The sequence below is a fragment of the Xiphophorus hellerii genome, chromosome 11 (assembly GCF_003331165.1).
Source record: "Xiphophorus hellerii strain 12219 chromosome 11, Xiphophorus_hellerii-4.1, whole genome shotgun sequence".
Classification (NCBI taxonomy): Eukaryota; Metazoa; Chordata; class Actinopteri; order Cyprinodontiformes; family Poeciliidae; genus Xiphophorus; species Xiphophorus hellerii.
The window spans coordinates 8,638,205-8,658,026 of record NC_045682.1 but is presented as its reverse complement, the minus strand read 5'-3'; the positions used below and the strand labels follow the sequence as shown (position 1 = coordinate 8,658,026).

The following is a 19,822-nucleotide window of genomic DNA, read 5'->3' as shown; positions in this document are numbered from 1 at the left end:
AGAAAGTCAAGTTCAGCAGTCATATTGACTGTGTCCAGTGTCGGTCAGCTGGATTTCTCATTAATCATGTTGACCTAGAGGATATACAACCTACACAAGCAAACATGAAAGATGTCAAAGGAGGAACGATCGAGCAAAGTTTGTCTAGAACCAAATATTTACTCCAGAGGGCCCTGAACCTGTTACACAAGCAGACAACATTCATTCTTTTATATTATTCGCCCCAGTGAATTTCATATTTTGATGCTCAACTATTGCCATTCACAATGTTGCAGAGTCCTTTGCTAAACTATTCATCCCTCCTGAACATTTTCAGTTTTTCTCACATTTTAACAACATGCACTAATGTGTTCTATTGACATTTTGTATGATAGACACACAAAGCATAATTATGATGTGGAAAATTACAAATAGCTTACAACAGCTGGAAACAATAATAATTCTAAAAAAAAACTAAAACGTGTTCTATGCATTTTTAGTTGACACGTTGTAGAATCGCAGTTCCAGCTGAGAGTCTTCGGGACTTTACAGAACAAGTCTTCCCCTGATCCGTTATTAGCTGATTTAAAAACACTGCAGGTGCACCAATATGAAAATTTGGGCTGAAGTTATTGTCTGGTATTACTGTTGCTTTTACGAGGCAATATTTACTGGTATTACACTACATAATATCATAATATCCGGAAGGAATCTCTAGCAAGGAGATTTTAGATTTTCAAACGAACCAGAGTTTGACTAAAGCGGACTAAACAGGGCTGGTGTGAACACACTCCAAGTCTGATGGCCGATAACAACAAACAAATTTAAGCACGCCTGTTTTTTGTACATATTAGATATCTGCGCATTAGCTGGAATTCAATATGAACGTACCTTATTTGGACCAAATATGCCTATGATGCCTGTAGGAACAGTCAAAAGAGAGCGACAGAAGCCTATGATACAAACCTAAAGACAACCATGAAATCAACCGAACATTTACCCCTTCAATAGTGGGTATAAATAAGTTGATTGAATCGTGGCCCCTGCAGTGGGACAGATGGTGCGTTTGCTCCTTGTACCCTGGCAAAGACTAGATGCCATTACCCTGGGACTTCTGCCAGACACACACTTCTGCTCTCCCTCACACTGGTGCCAAGGTAGACTGGGTGTTTGTGTGTGTTGGGGCGTATGTGTATGTGTTGTTGTTAAATGGTTAATGCTGGCATGGGGTACAGGATGGGGATAGGTAATGCAAGGTGTGGAAGACAAACAAAGCCTGGGGAGAACCAGAAGCTCTACATTGGGGACAAGTAAACAGATTAAGACGGGGAGTGATTGGGTTATAGTAGGAAATTGTGTTCACAAGTTGTCTTTAAATCCCACTTCACGTATGTTACTGACCATAATCAGGTTTTCCTTCTGCACCCAACAAAAGATGAGCTGACATCATGACCAGGCCTCTGTGAGCCTCAGAACAGAGGGCTAGCAGTCGGACAGTGAAGGTAGAAGACCTAAAAGCCCCCAAAAATGTGAACAAAATCATAAATAGAAACATTTTCGCATGCTCAGTTCTCAAGTGTGGGCCTGTTCAGCTCTCCTCCCTCCTTTTCTGTCTTCCTGTTGCTTCTTCCCATTTTCCTACAATCTGTTTCATTGAGCTCCTGTGGCTGCCAGCCTTCATCCACAGTCAGGTGTCTTGGCAGCTTGCCCCACCAGCCCACCACCGATCAAACGCTACCATCTGGGGATCTGCTTTTTCCCATTTCAGGGAACAGAGCACCATCAGCTGCCTCCCAGGTCAACTCAAGATCAGCTCCTCCAGAGGAGGAAAAGGAAGAGCGAGGGATCTGCCATGTAGAGGGGGTGTGGGAGTGGGAATAACCTGTCCCCCGTTCTGCAGGACAGCCTGACAAGCCACTTAGACCTGAGTAATTCCTCTGTCACTGTTACTGATGAGCTGGCCCACAGATCCAGGAGAAGAGAGGGCTGTGATCACTGACTCATTAGTCATGATGGGCTGTGCTGGGCACATATTCTGCATAATGTATAAGGTTTGCAGTGGGAGGAAAATGGCCTGCGAGTCCGTTAGTGAAAGCTGATGCTGTTTGTGGGTCTGCTTTGTAGAATGATGAACAAACGGGACTGTAACAGCTAATAGCAAGACCCAACGAGGCCGCCTTCCCATTTAAACACAAAGCACTCTGGACAGCTGGGAAGCATCTGCAGGGCCAACAATCCACTACTTAATAATACATTCAACACACCTCCTCCCTCCACATGAGCTGGTGTGTTATGGTGGGAGACCTCAATATCAAGGACATGCTTTAACTCCAATGTCTCACTGAACCATGTCAGAAATGTGGTCCATAACTAGAAAATACACTAATTGCTCGTTGCTTGTTTATCGAATAGAACGTCCTGCTTGAAAGTCCAGGCCAGACTCTTTCTGTGTCAAGTGTTTGTGTTCTCCTTGTGAATGTGTGGTTTCCCTCTTGGTCCTCCAGTGTCCTCCATCAGCCCAAAAACATTCACATTAAGTTTATTACCCCTATGATGTTGATGCATCCTGTAAGTCCTGCCTGTGTCTGGTTTATGACCATCCTGGTGTCCATAGACCAGGATGTCCAGAAACACTTCCAGCTGTTTCTCGTTTACCGCTGGGTCAGGCCCCAACCCCTACAGCTCTGAACAGGGAAACAGAAGGAAATGGATGGATTTTCTTCCTAAAGCAACAACAGTGCCTTTCTAAAGTAGTTTGTTGTATGCACTGTTTTCCATTCACATTTATTTGCCCAATTTCTTAAATTCGACCTGTAACACTTCTTCCTATCTTGCCATATATGTCAGTGTACCAAAAAAGTGTTACATCTATCTAATCAATCAATCAATCAATCAAATTTAATTTGTATAGCACATTTCAGCAGCAAGGCATTTCAAAGTGCTTTACATCATAACAAACACAGAATCACAATGCAATATAGAATCAATCATTAAGTCAAGTTCCATCATTAAATTTGTAATTGATTACATTTCAAATACAATTCTAAACAGGTGGGTTTTCAGTTGAGATTTAAAAGAAGTCAGTGTTTCAGCTGTTTTACAGTTTTCTGGAAGTTTGTTCCAAATTCGTGGTGCATAGATGCTGAAAGCTGCTTCTCCTCGTTTGGTTCTGGTTCTGGGGATGCAGAGCAGACCAGAACCGGAAGACCTGAGAGGTCTGGAAGGTTGATACAACAACAGCAGATCTTTAATGTATTGTGGTGCTAAGCCATTCAGTGATTTATAAACTAACAACAGTATTTTAAAGTCTATTCTTTGAGCTACAGGGAGCCGGTGTAGGAACTTTAAAACTGGTGTTATGTGCTCTATCTTCCTGGTTTTAGTGAGAACACGAGCAGCAGCATTCTGGATCAGCTGCAGCTGTTTTATTGATTTGTTGGACAGACCTGTGAAGACGCTGTTGCAATAATCAATACGACTGAAGATGAACGCATGGATGAGTTTCTCTATCTCATCTGGCTGAGACATTAGTCCTTTAATCCTGGAAATGTTCTTCAGGTGATAGAAGGCCGACTTTGTAACTGTCTTTATGTGGCTCTGGAGGTTCAGGTCAGAGTCCATCACTACTCCCAGGTTTCGGGCCTGATCGCTGGTTTTCAGTTGTAATAACTGAAGCTGTGCGTTGACTCTAGATTGTTCCTCTTTAGGTCCAAAAATAATAACTTCAGTTTTGTTTCTGTTCAGCTGGAGAAAGTTTTGGCACATCCACACATTTATCTGTTCTAAGCATCTGTTCAGTGATTGGATGGGCTCTGAGTCACCTGGTGACATCGTAATGTAGAGCTGTGTGTCATCTGCATAGTTGTGGTAGCTAATATTATTTCCTGTTATAACCTGAGCTGGTGGGAGCATATAAATATTGAATAAAAGGGGTCCTAGGATTGAACCTTGGGGTACCCCACATGTGACCTTTGACCTCTTTGATGAAAAGTTTTCAATTGAAACAAAGAAATCCCTGTTCTTTATGTAAGATTCAAACCAGTTTAGCACTGGACCGGAGAGTCCGACCCAACTCTCCAGTCGATTCAGTAATATGTCATGGTCAACAGTGTCAAAAGCTGCACTGAGATCCAACAGAACCAGCACTGTGGTTCTGCCACAGTCCGTATTTATATGGATGTCATTGAACACTTTTATGAGGGCGGTCTCTGTGCTGTGGTGAGCACGAAAACCAGACTGGAAGGAGTCAAAGTGGTTGGTTATAGTTAGGAAGCTAGTTAATTGTTTACACACAGCTTTTTCAATAACTTTGCTGATGAATGGGAGGTTGGAGATCGGCCTGTAATTCTGCATTAGTGATTTGTCCAGATTGTTCTTTTTTATAAGTGGTTTGATTACTGCTGTTTTCAGAGCAAAAAGGGTCCTAGCATTCCTAAGCACCTCTTTGTTTAGCTATCTGTCTGTCTATCCATCGTGCCTTTCCAGGCACCTTGCAGTCATACTGACTGCTCAATGTTTTGTTTTTACACTAAAGCCACATTCATAATTTTTTATCTAAATCAGAAAATCAGTTCAGTTGAGCTGGAAACCGATAAGCTAGAAATACTCCAATCATTTAGCATGCTGAGGTGGATGAATCTTCATCAGTACAGACAAAGTGTCTGCACACTATAGTACAAAACTAGTCTGCGAGTTTTGTGGTATTGTCGCACAAATAACCCAATACTATTGAAACAGCATCTGTAGAAAGTCCATATCACTAGTGGATACGGGTGGTGTTTTAGAGTTGTGACACGTCTTTAGAGTCCCGGCTTAGTTGGTCAACAAATTCTGTACGGTAAAACATGAATAGCAATTTATTAGCGTGAGGGATATTACTTGCTTCTTTATTCACATCCTGTTGACACTCCAGTAAATTTAGTTTACCTTATCTTATGTCTTATGTGCTTTTTCATCCAAATGATAGTGAAACGCATTCAAAAATCTCTTCAGTGACGCTATATTGGATTGGATTGTGTGGAGTTTGGGTTTCTGTTATCTCCTCTCTCTGTTATTTCTTCAGAACATTCGCCAGTTTGCCGTTATTTGGCTGGATTTTAAATTCCAAGCTGGAGATAAATAGTTGATATGGGGGGGATAAATGAACAAGACCCCTGAAGCAACACAATGACGCTTCAGAAAGCCGGTCAGACATTGTGTGTCATTGCTTACCTCTCTGTCCCACTAAGAGTTTTCCCCCAACATTCCCTGCGTTGCAAGCAATTTCACAGACCGTCTAGCTTTTGGCTTGCCCCCCAAAAATTTAATAGCTAACATTCACACATATACACACACACACACCCATAGACCCTGCACATTTATCACACACCTCTTAATTACGTCTACCCTGTCCAGAATACTAAGTAGCTGTTGAGCAGAAAAAGACTGGAGCCTCAGAAATCTCAAGACCTCTCCCTGGTCATTAAAATTCAGTCCTTTGATCCTTCCTGCAGCTCTCCGCCTCTGGTGTGAAGGAATCAGACGAGGAACATAAAAGCCACAAGCTTGACTTCAGCTTTGACTTCAAATAGGGCCGCTGAGAATATTTCAATTACGGCAACATTGAAATAACTACAATTGACAAAATCTCCAAAGTTGAATCAATTAATTGAAACAGCTTGTTTATTTAGGTACCCCCCTGGGAAATATTCAAATATGGTTAGAAGTAATTGATTATAAGGAGAAGTGTTTGTTTTATTTGTTTGTTTTAAAAAAATTAAAAAAACAACAACAAACCTTTCAAGTCTTTTACCAAATATACAGATAAAATATTTAAAAAACATTTGAGCATTCAGATTTTTTTCCCCCACAGAGATAACATAACAGTTTGTAAGTTTTACTCGCAAGATATCTTCACTTTAATCATCTACTGTCTAAAAAGTAATAATACCTGTTTTGGTTTTTGTCTTAGGTGCAGTTTATTTGAATTTTATGTGAAAGGGTCCGATTTCAAATCTACTACTCACTAAATCCACTTCTCCCTTTTCAGATTAAAAAAAGAACGGTGTTTTGGTGTTTCAGTGATGTTGTATTTGTTATTGTTATATATGCATATGTTGTTTGTTGCTATGGTTTCTCAGTTTTGTTTTGTTTTCTCTTTCTGCAGGTGTAGAAGCAGATTTCTAGGGTGTTTTCTTGTATTCTTTTTAGTTTTCTTTCTCTCCTCTATTCTTATTTTTCTTTCCCTTTAAACCGTTCCCCCTCTTTTCTTTTCTCCTTTCTGTTCCATCTCCATGTTCATTACATTTGAAATAAACCCAGTTATTTGTTATAAAGTCTCATATGCAGTATATCATCGCTGTGTGTTTTTGTGCTTATTTTTGATTCAAAATAGGTGATCCAACCTTTGTGTTTCACACCTGCACAACTGAGCTAATTCTATCAAATGAAACCAGAACTGAAACATGGTAGTGACTCTTGATGTCCCATTTCAAGTGTACTTATTAAACGTGTTGGGATTAATGGGAGCCAGACGGCTTTGGAAAACAATATTAAAAAGGCTTTTTTTTTTTTTTACCGAGTTGTGAAAGGGATCCAGAGGTGAAGTTATTATCATCTCTCTGTTGTGTTGGCTTTTCATCCCAGCCAACTTCCTGCTGCTCAGTATTCTGATCACAAACATTCTGGTTTGAGAGATATGACATTTAGTCCCAATCACTTGTAATGGATGCATTAACACACCATCGCACTCTCACACACACAAGCGCACCAAACTAATGATGCACAATTTGGTGGTTGCCAGGAAACGGATTCTGGAGTTTACACCTGCCTGGCTTCCAGCTCCAGCGGAGAGACGAGTTGGAGTGGCGTGCTCACAGTCAAAGGTAAATTGTCTCTGTGTGATTTAATTACATGCAAATGACAGCTCCCCCGAGGCAGTATCCAAACACAGAAATATTGTACCACCGTAAATGGGAAAAAAAAAAAAAAAGTTGGAATGATAATAAAAATGCACACAAAATGATTTTTTTTTCCATATGTACTTTTCTGGTTTAATGAAACCAGGATAAATTCAAGACAATTTCTTCTGTGGTTGTACACTTCCTGTCCAAAAAAATAATTCACCACCTGAGTTTAACTGAGCAAATAGGTGTGAGCTTCCTATATTGTGGATATTTAATATAGGACATCTGGCAACAAGATATCTCTCATCTTGTTGCCAACTAGTTAACAAGTTATTCAATCCCAACATAATGATGAAACGTCATTCCCAGTCATTTAAAAACTTTTTTCCCTAATATTTTCTGACAAACAGGACATCCATTGCCCAATTTTTTGCTTTTCGGAGATGCAGGCCCAGATCACTGCACATCTTCCATTGTATATTGCATCTTATATCGTTGCTGTCCCGGCATCTCATTAACAAAGTGAGCAATACTAAAGGAAAAATTGCATAAACACAACCATCATCGTTACAATTTGAAACTTTACAATCTACTTTTTTTTCTCCCCTATTCCTTATCTTGCATTAAAATTGCAACTGAATTTCATGTAACAATAACTGTTCGATGCCAAATACGTGGCCCGACCTGCACGGTTCTTTGAGAATTACACCTTTTTATCCTGCTTTTAACTTCAACAGCTTTTCAAAAACACTCATTCGTTGTCCTGTTTAAATGACACTAGAGTGCATAGAAAAGCATTTGCCTGAATACACCAGTTTGACACAAAATTTCCTTTACAAAGACTATGTGAATCAGACAAATGTGCAAACTTTTTCACAGATCTTTGAGATCCGATTCCTCCAGTGGAATTTCAAACAGGCCAATCAGCGAACAGAACGAGAAGTCGTGAATTGTGTAGATTTTCCGCGCTGTTGTAGAAATGTGGTCCGCCTGTAGTTTTAGTAATGGCAGCAGAGGAAGTGAACGAAGCGGTGCGGCCTGTGTTGTCCACCTCCAAATACTGAATTAATATTAACAGCTGCCTCCTTCAGCTTGGCACTTCTCTCTCCACAGAGGAGGATTGTTGTTATTAGCGCAGGTCATTTCTGGTCAGCTTCATAACGTCAAACTGCTGCGTTGCATATGTCATGGCCAAACTTTAGTAAAATTTCAATCAATAACCGAGGGTCCAGATCCTGTGGATGAAACGAAGCGTACAACCAGGAGCCTGTTTTTACTAGACTAGTGTAATATTCCAGTTTTAAATGTCATGTTTTCATTAGCTGTACATGGAAAAATCATCATAATTAACAAGAATGGGGACTTTCAACTACTCATCTGAGTGTAGTTATTCTGTCTAATGTTTTCCTTAGTGGTGAAGTTTCTAAAATAAATGAGCTGTTAAGTAATATTCTAATTTATTGAATGGATTTTTATATATAAAACTAACAATATATTCTATTGAATCTTCCACTGTCTGGTTCTGGATTGTCTGAATTTAAAAGAAAAAATTCTCCATAATGAAAACTCCTTCTGAAGAGGCAAACGTTCGGTGATTTGGTCAGCTGTAGCATGTGTGCTGTTGGTTTAAGAAAACAAAATGTTGAATCGAGCAAATGTCTGGTTAAGTAAATCATTAACCCATGCAGCCTTGGGGACATTTTCCAGCAGTATGTGTGTAAATGTGCAGCAATGTGAAGAATAACGCTGATAGGATTCTAATGTAACCAGGCTGGAAACATGCTAATGGCTACGCTGGTGAGGCAGTTAGCAGCTCTGGTTTCAGCTCAGAGAACATAGTCAGCTGGCTTTCTATGTAACCCTTTAGGACATGGAATATTTCTGGTTGATAAAACTTCACAACTGGCACAGGAAGAGAGAGAAACAACATAATAATATTCTGTAACGCTTAAGGTTAAGCTGACGTTTCTTGTTAGGCAATTGCTGCTGAATGTTGGACTTATTGTAAAAGCTGTAAGAGCTTCCTGGAGCCACATAATGTAAATGTCCCGGAGACGGTTACTCTGACGGCGTACACCATAACCTTTTTCTTCGCCGCGCAGAGAGCGCCGACACGTCGGTCGCTCAGGCCACCGAGCCCTTCCAGCTGCCGGGCCCGCCCCACAAGCCCATCGTCACAGATGTGTCCAAGAACAGCGTCTCTCTGACCTGGCAACCCAACGCTCACGAGGGCGGAGCTGCTGTCACCTCCTACATCATTGAGGCCTTCAGGTGATTTTTTTTTTTTTTTTGTGCATTTCCTGTTCAATTCAGAAAGCTGCTTCTGGTCTTTGGGTTCCAGTACTTCCAGAGACATTAATCAAGTCGAAATTGAAAAACAATAGGGGGGTGTTTCTGATGGATGCTTAAACTTCTTTACATCAATAGCTAATGGTAAAGGAATAAGAGAATGTCACCTTTTTCTACCTAGTCCAAGGAACTTGATACCAGAGGAGTGATTCTTTGACTTAAAGAAAGGCTGTATTAAAACTTTAGCTCATTCACATGAGAATATGTACACTAATAATCTTCAGCCACAAAGCAATGACTAAGCCAATCAGTCAAAAGACAGTTTCCTCAATTAAAAATGTTGATGTCAGGTTATCCTGTTACACCAGTCAATGGGTTAATTTGATCTTTTGAAGCGCTGAGTACTCAGGATCACCTGAGATGTTGTCCACCCTGGATAAATTACAACTATATTAAACTCAGAGGGATGGCGGGAGGGCAGGCGGGGGGCGACTACCACACAGGGAGACGCTTCAAGAGAAAATAAATCCTTCCAACTCGATGCAGAGGGAACTCTGGCTGAGATTAATCGGATGCAGATGTCCTCCGTGGTAGGGAATGATGCAAACTGATTCTTTAGAAAACCTATTGAAGGAAGCAATGGGGTTTTTTTTGCAGAAAATGTTCATTCCCTCAGGTGCCGAGGTGAGCTGCTTAAATTTTGATCTTCGAGATTATATTTTATGCTTCTTTTCTTTTTCTCCTGTTGAGACTCTATTTCTACTCCGACCTCGTGTGAGTTTTACAAAGTCTAGTTGAAAGGGCCTCCTGCGGGTGTAACGTGTTCTCATGAGTCATTTTCCTGCGTGGTGTTCAGTAGTTGTTAGACTTCACCTCAAAGCCTAGTTGGAATAAATTCACAGGGTACAGGAGAAAGGAAGCATGATGTGTAATCCATTGGGGGAGGGCCACATAATCCAGAACAAGCCCTCATTTCCCGTTTACATCCCTACATTACTACAAGCAACGGTCCACTACTCACTGACACAGGAAGTTGCATCAGGTCAAATTTGGGTCACACGTATTGTTTTTCTGAGAAGAGAGATCCAACAAGGCCCCTTAACCGCCCTGAAATATTTTGATTAGTTATTGTTATTACTGTAAAGAGAGCACCACTCCTGAACGCAATATGAAGGGCTGCGCATTTTGTACTTCTACATCACAACTACCAACGTTAGTCAGGAGAGGATGGGGGTTGAAAATGAGCCTAGAAGCTCTGTTTAGAGACACAACGGAAGAATTTTAAAACAAAAGAACTTGGTTTGCATTATAAAAACGTTACATTTTTCAACAATAAACATAAATTGCTATGCGTGTATTTTTGATTTGCCTCTTAAGAGGGGGCGGGGGGATAGTCCACCTGTTCTGATTGGCCGGACAAATAGAGCATTAATCATTGAAGCAACCTAAAGGACCATGGTAATTCTGGGGAGCAGCAGGAATCCACAACTCAGGTGGTTTAATCCGTTGGCAAGAAAAGATTCATTGCTGAAGGGAAGCCATGAAATGTTGAGGCCCGTAGAGGACTCAGCAAACACGTGGAAGAAGCTTAAGATGTGATCAGATTAGAGCAAAGATGGTTGGAGCTGATGGGAAAAGATGGAGCTAGATACAGACCTGGGCCAGACCTGGAAGAACACTCGATGGTACATGAACAACAATGGAATGGTTCTGATCAAAGCATATTGATGAGTGACAATGGCCCAGTCAAAGTCCAGACCCAAACTCCATTAAGGATGTGTGGCAAGACTTGAGTACTCCTGTTCACACAGTCCCTCCATCCTGAATTGAAAATAATACAGTTCAGTTTTATTTTCCTTCCACTTCACAACGTGGTACTGCTTTGTTTTGCTCTGTCACATAAAAACCCCTTTGTTTTTATGTATATTACATTTAGTACTTAAATGCCAGTGGCCGTTACTCCATGTAATTCATGGATTTTATTGCCCCAGGGAATCAAGTAATGTCTCCTTCATAAAGTAAGCACTTCTAAAGTCCCTTTAATCCCCACACAGTCAATCAGCAGGCAGCACATGGCAGACTGTAGCAGACATGGTGAAGATGGAAACACACACCATCACAGGCCTTCTTCCCAACACCGTCTACCTGTTCATCGTCCGAGCGGTCAACGCCTACGGCCTGAGCGACCCCAGCCCCATCTCTGAGCCGGTCAGGACGCAGGACGTGAGTCCCACGGGTCAAGGGGTGGACCACCGGCAGGTGCAGAGAGAGCTGGGAGAGGTGGCTGTCCAGCTGCAGGACCCCGTCATGCTCACTTCGACCTCCATCCGAGTGTCCTGGACGGTGAGTGACTCATGCCGTTCCCTTCTTCTTCGCTTCCATTCTTTGTTTCCCTTGGCTGACCCAGGTGTGGTTGGTGTTTAGGTGGACCGCCAGTCTCCATACGTCCAGGGCTACCGCCTGTTCTACCGCCCCAGTGGGGGAACCTGGCTCCTCCAGGACATCAACTCACCCTCAGAGCGCAGCACTGTCCTCACGGGCATGCTCAAAGGAACTGAGTACGAGATAAAGATCCGTCCGTACTTCGACGAATTCCAGGGCAAGGACAGCCGAACGCTGCTGATCCGAACTCGAGAAGAAGGTAATCTGTTGCTTTCACCAATCAGTGCAGTGGACTCTGTGAGGCTGCAGGGCTGCGTTTCAGATCTCCATGTTATCTTATTCTGCAGTTTAAGTTTGTTTATATTGATCCGTAGTTTCATTAAATTCTTCCCCAATTCACTGACTCATGCAGCCCGGGGCTTTTTATTGGTTGGTGCAAAATTCAGCAGACTCTGGATTGACCTGGCTGAGTCCTAAGTTTGCCAAAACAAACTTGGAGCTTGATGTATTTCTCTACATGACTTTACAAGTAGTCCATTCTTTTTGATTATACGATAAAACATCAGCCTCCTCTCACAGTCCCCAGTGCGCCGCCCAGAGGAGTTACAGTGGCAACAGTGAAGCTCAGCAACAGTTCCAGCATCAGCGTCACCTGGGAGCCTCCACCCAGCAACATGCAGAACGGCATCATCCAGGAGTACCGGGTAAACACGTCCCACCCGGGTCCACTCTGAACAAGTTCCAGAGTAAAATCTCCTCCATTTTGGAAAAAATCAGCGAAAAAGGCATTCTTTAAATCAGTCAGCAGCTGTTTCAGTATGATCATGAAAAGCAGTGTGTCCCAACAGGTTTGGTGCGTGGGCAGCGGCGGTGATAACCAGACGCGCTACTTCGTCAACCGGACAGTGGACGGGACCACGCAGTCCACAGTGCTGAAGGGCCTCATTCCCGGCGTGCTCTACCAGGTGGAGGTGGCGGCGGTGACGGGCGCTGGCGTTGGCACTCGCAGTCATCCGGTGTCTGTTCTCATCAGTGAGTTTCTTCAACACTTCCCGCAGGAGGAAAGTTAGCTTAAGGAGGGACTGCAAAGGAAGACAATTTTGTGTTTTATGGCTTGCGCCTAGTTGGCATGGCAAGACCGTTATTCCATTTTTTTATCCTGATTTCCCCCTTCCGACAATCTTAAGGGCTCCATGATTATCGGGATGGCTCCTAAGAGTGTTCAGAGTGATCTGGTCCACTCTGAAGGAAATTGGGACCGCTCCAATCTAAATTCGGGGATATTCAACATGTTGGATTGTCCTGACAAACAAGAACATGGCCTGTTGAATGAGGCATGTAACCAATCAGAAAGCGAGGTGACGAAAACCTGGTGAGAAATCCAAGATACATAGCAACTGCCCTTGTGGACCAGAAAGTCTGGTGGACATTGTAAACGTCTTTGCATTGTTTGTCTCGGTTGAACATTGTCCAAACAAACTATTGCCACTGCTTCTTTCCAGTCGGCCACGTCTGTTTACTCTGAACTCTCATCTGGTTTGAAGAGGTTTTGCAAGACCATTTCATTTTAAGCACTTTTGTTGCTTTTTTTTGTCAGACATTGCTTGAATCAGATGAATCAGATGAATGAGTGATTTTAGCTGGTTATGTGATCATATGTTAGTGATGTACCAAAAACTTGGTCTGTCCCTTAAAGTGAGACCATAAGAAATGTAAGGTCAAACAATTTCAGCCTGTTTAAATCCTCCTGCCTGGTTCATAAGGCTTTTATTGACCTGCTATTTAAAGCTCCAGTTCATACATTATGTTATTCAGCCATTGTCATATCTGTGTTTGTTCCCACAGAGCTGCCAGCTGAAGAGCCGACTGCGTCAGGCGGCGGCGGCGGTGGGAACGGCGAAGAGGGCAGCGTGAGCCTGGCCGAGCAGATCACTGATGTGGTCAAGCAGCCGGCGTTCATCGCGGGCATCGGCGGCGCCTGCTGGGTCATCCTCATGGGCTTCAGCCTGTGGATCTACTGCCGCCGCAAGAAGAGGAAGGAGCTGAGCCACTACACGGCGTCCTTCGCCTACACACCGGCAGGTCAGGATGGCCGGGGACGTGTGGGAGTCTGCTGCCTGTCTGTCTGATGTCTGAGCGGGCGCTTTATGAAAGAAGCCACAGGAAGTACCTGTGGAAGAGGATTTCATATTGCTGCCACAGGCACAGGAAATGGAATTAGGTTTTGAGGAGTCAGAGTGATATTTATCTGAGGTAAAAAGTGGACTTTGTGATAATCTGGGTGGATTTTACAGATAGGTTATGGAAAATAAAAGAAAACAATGGATCAATAATACTTCTTTTTCTAGATTTTATTTCTGTTTTATAGAAGCAGTATCGTTCCATCCCTCATTCTTTCCTTCCTTATGTCATTCTGCCCTTTCTTTCAGTCATTCCTTCCTTCCTTGCTTCCTTTTTTTCTTCTTTCCATCCTTCGTCTCTCTCTCTCTTCCTTCCTTCAATTCTTCCTTTCTAGTCAACATAGAGGAGAATGTGTGGAATATTCGATGTTGTGTTCTGAGGAGTGTGTGGTGCATCGGTCACCCCCCCTAAACCTTATTTTCTCTCTGTCTTGTTGCAGTGGGGTTCCCTCATGCTGAGGCATCAGGACTCACTGGAAGGTAACTCAGATGGTTTCTTCTTAAAGAATCTCATTTGATCAGCTCCCCTCATGCCTGAAAACTTTCTTTCAGAATAGTTTGCTCTCTGTTAGCCTGTTCATCCTGCTGCTAGTGAATCCATAATGTCTCTGCAGGCCTGGCGTGTTGGGGGGCAACATGGGCAACTACCCGTGGCTGGCAGACTCCTGGCCCACCACCAACCTGGTCCACAGCAGCAAGGAGGCCGTCAACTGCTGCACGGCCAATCACGACCCAGCTGAGAGATACTACAACGGTAGGGGAGTCGTCATCTAGCGCTTAAAGGGAAGCAACCAACCTTTGCTGAGAACAAACTCCGCCCTCATACAGAAGCTGGGATCTCCAACTATCTGAATCAGACGGAGAAGTACAGCATGGGGGGTTCCACGGAGGGTCCCATCTACAGCACCATCGATGCCACCAGCGAGGACCTGCACAGCTTCACCTACGGCCAGAATGTCTCCACCACCCCTTACGCCACCACCTCCATCATGCCCTTCTCCAGTCAGCCACAGGGGGCAACGTTTAGCGGGGAGCAGCAGGACGAAGGGCACTGGATCACCCAGCCCGGCCCGTCCCAGCCTGCTCAGTACGCACAGCCGGATCGCTGCGCTGGTAAGACGAGAGCAGGCTTAAGTTTGAGTTTGTCTTAGTGTTCTGGAGGAAATATAAATGTAAAGGAAAAACCCAAATAAAATGCATTTCCGCTACGAAAGGAAAATACAATTACCGATGTACTACTGGAAATATGTTGTTGTATGCAGTGTTGTATAAAGTACTGAAATCTCAGAGTCAAGTAAAAGTACAAGTACCTCTCCAAAATATGACTTTGGTAAAAGTCGAAGTCACTGACTGAAATGTTACTTGAGTAAAAGTCTTAAAGTATCTGAAACTTCTTGTACTTAAGTATGGAAATTACTGTAAAAATGGATGTACTCAAGTAATGTAATGAAAAGTACAAGTAAAAAGTAAAACAAAGCAAATGCAGTTTGAATGACATTTTTTATATTTTGGTAAACTTGTCAAATACACTTAAAATAATGTACCCAACCAAGTGCAGGCAAAATTAAACCTGCTAATAGATATACCTGCAGGCATCATTTAGTTAAGAAAATTAGGTGCTTTACCTATAGCACAAGGTTAACTTAACCTGCTTTACAACTGAACCAGCTTCTTAGTATACCCTCCAGGACAGAAAATACAAAGTTTTTGTAAGCCTTAAGTTTTCCCTTCAAGTAAGGTCAGTGCTGAAAATGAGAAAAATAAATAGTACAGAAAATGCGGCCAACATGAAGAAAAAGAGCTGTTACGATTACTCTACTTCACAAATCAGTGAATCAGTCAATGCTACAGTCAGTAGGTGGTGCACACAACTGGTCATTATGCAAAAGAAAAAAAGAATTGGGAGGGAAATGCAGCTTATTGGCATCTGTAAACCTGGTTTTGAACTTGCATGCCTTTCCTATATTCGTTAAATTTAGTCTAAATTGCTATCGCTATGGCTTCTGTCCCCCCTTGAACAGAGGAGTCTAGGTAGCCTGCTACAGTCAACATTAGGCCTAAGCTAAATACACCACGTGTGGAACTGAAACAATGCCAAACAAAGTTCATTTATGGTCAAGATTTCACAATACAGTAGTGCCTAGTGACCAAGCTATAGTTACTGAAACAGGAGGATTATAACCATTTCATAAGAAGTTACCTCGATGTGTTTCTTCAAGTTGGACGGGGAGTTTTTGTAAGATAGAATTTCCATGTGACTGTTACTGATTGCGAGACTTGCTTTGTGTTTAATGGGAGAAGCGAAACAGGTGTATCCTAATTAAAAGTAAAGAAATCAAGAAATGGCAAAAAATGTGGAATGAAGATAAGAAAGGAAGAAGATTATATGAAGTACAAAAGTCAGTTTGAATTCGAAGCATTAATGAACGAAACAGAAGAGAAGAAATAATAATTAGTAGATTAAGAGTAGGTCATACCTACTTAAATGACATGCTTTATAAAATAGGGAGGAAAAATAATGATAAATGTGAGAGATGTGGAGAGAAAGAAAATGTAGAACACATATTGATGAACTGTAAGTCAAATGAACTCGAAAGGGAAGAATTAAAGAGAATAGTTAGAAATATGGGGCATGAATGGAATCTTAAAGGTATATTAGGAAATGAAGGAAACATAACAGATATTCACAAATTAAGGAAAGCATTGTTTATTTATCTTAAGAATACAAAATTAAAAAGTAGAATTTAATAGATATGAAGTAATGCTTCTACACACTCATGTACAGTAGGTGGCGGTATGCACCTTAAAGTTGCTTGTGATCCGCCATAATAGAAAAGAAGAAGAAGAAGAAGTATCCTATTGGTGGTGATGAACAAGCCCAGGCAAGCAGGCTACGGACTTTGTTCGGTAGCCTACTTGCTACTTGCTAATCAGTAGGTGGGATCAAAACACTTGCGTTTCTCTCTCTCGCTTTTTTGTAACGAGTAACTAAACCACACATTGAAAATGTATCGGAGTAAAAGTACGCAATTAAGTTCGGAAATATAGTGAAGTAAAAGTGAAAGTCATCAAAAATGTTCATACTCCAGGAAAGTATGAAGTACTCCAAAATATACTTAAGTAAAGTAGTGAAGTATTTTTACTTCGTTACTATACAACACTGGTTGTATGTTCTAACATATTACTTTCCCAATACATTTTTAATTTATTACATGTTGTAAATACACTGAATACATGTAAATACATTTGTGATGAAACAATTTTTGAAATAATTGTTAACTAATTGAGGAATCTGTTATTCATTAACTGGAGTATACAACCTCAGAAAATTCAATTTGCTGAAAGAGCAGCATTTAAGCCAAAGCTATAAAAATAGATATACAAAAAAATACCAAAATATATAAAATATGTACATTTTGCATTTATATTCTATTCATTTTATTGCATTTTCAGAAATTTAATGTTTATTTTCTTATTGAAAAAATGGAATAAAATTACTTGCTTATTTGTATATCTTTGTATATCTATATTTTATTTAAAAAGTCTTTAGTGGTGAAATGAAAAATCTGCAGAATGTGGCAAATTTTATTATACCCAGAACAATCATTTGAATAATCGATTACTAAAGTAATCATTAGTTGCAGCCCTGATGTGAACTAAAATAACTACCTATATTTACATCCTGGAGGTGGGTTGCTATAGGAATATCTGCCCATTTTCTCAGAGCTCTGTTTTAAAAAGGTTTTCTTTTCTGTTGTTGATGTGAAGGTAAGCCCAAGCAGAAGGCGATGGGGAAGGCGGTGAAGACCCCGTCTCTGACGTGGATGGAGGCTTTGCCCCCGCCTCCACCAGTTGGCGAGCTGGACCAGTGTGAGCAAGACGGCCAGCTCCAGCATGACGACATGGACATGGGGTGAGGCAGACTTCTGATTTTCTCAGACAAACAGGTTACCAATTACCCAGCTGGACCATCGCTTAGATTCAGCCTCAGCTCTGCCAGGCACACGGAGTATTGAACCCAGCATTGTTTTTTTGCCTCTGGCCTTAACAACCCGATTATCTCGGCCAGTTGCCTAAGTCATTTAGCTGTTTTTCTCCTTAGCACTGGCTGTCTTTAACCTCAAAGCAAAGCATCTTTCTTATCACTCGCTGAGCAGCAGTGCCACCCTAGACGAAGCTTAGCCCCCTGCAGTTTTGCCAATGGCTAAGTCGAGTCGAGCCTGAAAGAACATCATTAATCTTTAAGTAGCCTCATGGCTTGCTGAATTTGAAGGAACCATAGAGCAAACAAGCGGCTCTGTATTAATGTATTCCAACAACACATGAACCGAGGAGCCGGCCGGAGCTGCAACATGCTGTACGAAGCGTTTGTTTTACTCGTAGGTCGGACGAGGAGTGGTGTCCGCCCCTTCCTGAGAGGACGTACCTGATGGAAGGCTGCGAGGACGGCCCCGCTCCCCCTCAGAGGAACATCACGTCCTCGCCAGCCACCTCCTACAGCCACCAGTCCACCGCTACCCTGACTCCTTCGCCCCACGAGGAAGCCAGAGCCCCCGCTGACCAGCAGCTGGCACGGTACGCGAACCAGACTTAATGTTTCAGAGAAAAGTCATAATGTGTTTTTTAAATGGGAACACAAAGCTCAATTCTTTTTCTTTTGTTTTACCTTTATATCAAGTTATAAGAGTATTCCACCATCAAAAACATAACATGGAGAGTTGCTTCGACTCATGCACGTTTGAAGAATATTTGAATCTCCCATGGCAACCATTCAGAGGTGCCTAAGCGCTAACCCATGCAGTATTTACCTTAAACTCCACCTTGGAGCTGAAGTCCCCAGATGTTTTCGATGGCTACAGCATTTTCATAACAACTGAAGGAAATGAGGTCACTTGCCTGTGCTATAAAATGTCACCATGTGCCTGGAAGATACACAATATATCCCATTTAATAAAGTACACCAACGCATCATAGCAACACATTAATTGCATTTAGTTGCCCACTCGTCTCAAAGTTCCTGAGTAGTCTAAATTGAGGGGGTTTATTCCCGTTATGCTGAACATTATTGTCTTAAAAGTTTGGTTACTTTTGATTACCTGAATGTTAAAACTCAACATTAATAGAGAGAATCAAAACTGCACAAGCACTGCACGCTTGGTCTTCCACAATGTTGAGCGGTACACTAACTTGATGTTAGATCAATTTGCACCAATGCATTACTGAGATGAAACTCATCTCAACGTCTGATTCACAAAGCAAGTATCAATAATTCTAAGCCAGAGCAAACATGCTCCTTAGCTGCAGCAGCTGTGAGCAGTTGGATTTTTTTATTTTTGTTTTTTTTTACTTGAAGTTTGTCACAGTTTTCCTCACCTCAAAATTTAAACCATGACTTTCTGCCACAAATCGAACGAGTGCCAAGAGGACAGAAAAGGAAGCAAGCAAGATATATATTTGAAAACTGCAAACAGCGTTGTGCGAAAAGAACCAATTTTGTAAGAGAGGTCTTTCATTGGATCTGGTGCATAGACAGTTTTGTCTGAATATCCTATAATAACATTTTTGATTTAAATATTTTAGGGGGTTACAGAAACTACTTTCAACAATATTTTGGTACTTGTTATAACTGATGTATGCCTTCTCTGGCATCCAGGCCCTTTTTAGGTAAATTCAGCAGGTTAAGTGAAGGTAAATACATGTTTGGTGCTTTCTCTGCCTTGAATAGGGGCAACTTTTAACAAAATAAAAGAAAAGACAGTTTTATTTCTCATAGCCACGCTGTTGCTACATGCGCTACAAGATTATGTTGTTTGCTTGTGTCTGCTTGGATTTCAGTGAGAACTTTCTGAACAAAAATCTAGCTGAGTTTATACCGGGGGATTTCATGTAGTGTTGACTATTCTGTTCAGGGGAAAGTTGCCAAATTCATAACAAAACAGTGGAAGCGCTGATAAAGAAGTGGATTTATGTTGGGAAAATAGAAACAAACGTTGAGTCTTCAGCTTTGGTGTTTTCACATTATCTCGGGTTTTTGAAGTAAAATATAAACAAAGTAAAGAAAAAACAGAAGCGGAAAGCCTTTCCGTTAGTGTTAGAGTAGGGGAAACT

General features: G+C 41.8%; 1 protein-coding gene across 4 annotated transcripts in view; it reads left to right on the top strand.

The window, feature by feature from the left end:
* Positions 1-19,822, top strand: part of robo3 (roundabout, axon guidance receptor, homolog 3 (Drosophila)) — a 183,642-nt gene that overhangs the window by 156,970 nt on the left and 6,850 nt on the right. For all 4 annotated transcript variants that reach the window (XM_032576308.1, XM_032576310.1, XM_032576309.1 and 1 more), the window contains 12 exons: positions 6,761-6,842; positions 8,966-9,134; positions 11,207-11,495; positions 11,577-11,793; positions 12,114-12,238; positions 12,383-12,566; positions 13,380-13,616; positions 14,155-14,194; positions 14,329-14,468; positions 14,543-14,827; positions 17,483-17,627; positions 18,098-18,289. In XM_032576308.1, the coding sequence (XP_032432199.1) occupies positions 6,761-6,842; positions 8,966-9,134; positions 11,207-11,495; positions 11,577-11,793; positions 12,114-12,238; positions 12,383-12,566; positions 13,380-13,616; positions 14,155-14,194; positions 14,329-14,468; positions 14,543-14,827; positions 17,483-17,627; positions 18,098-18,289 (2,105 nt within the window). The remainder of the gene's footprint in view (positions 1-6,760; positions 6,843-8,965; positions 9,135-11,206; positions 11,496-11,576; positions 11,794-12,113; positions 12,239-12,382; positions 12,567-13,379; positions 13,617-14,154; positions 14,195-14,328; positions 14,469-14,542; positions 14,828-17,482; positions 17,628-18,097; positions 18,290-19,822) is intronic.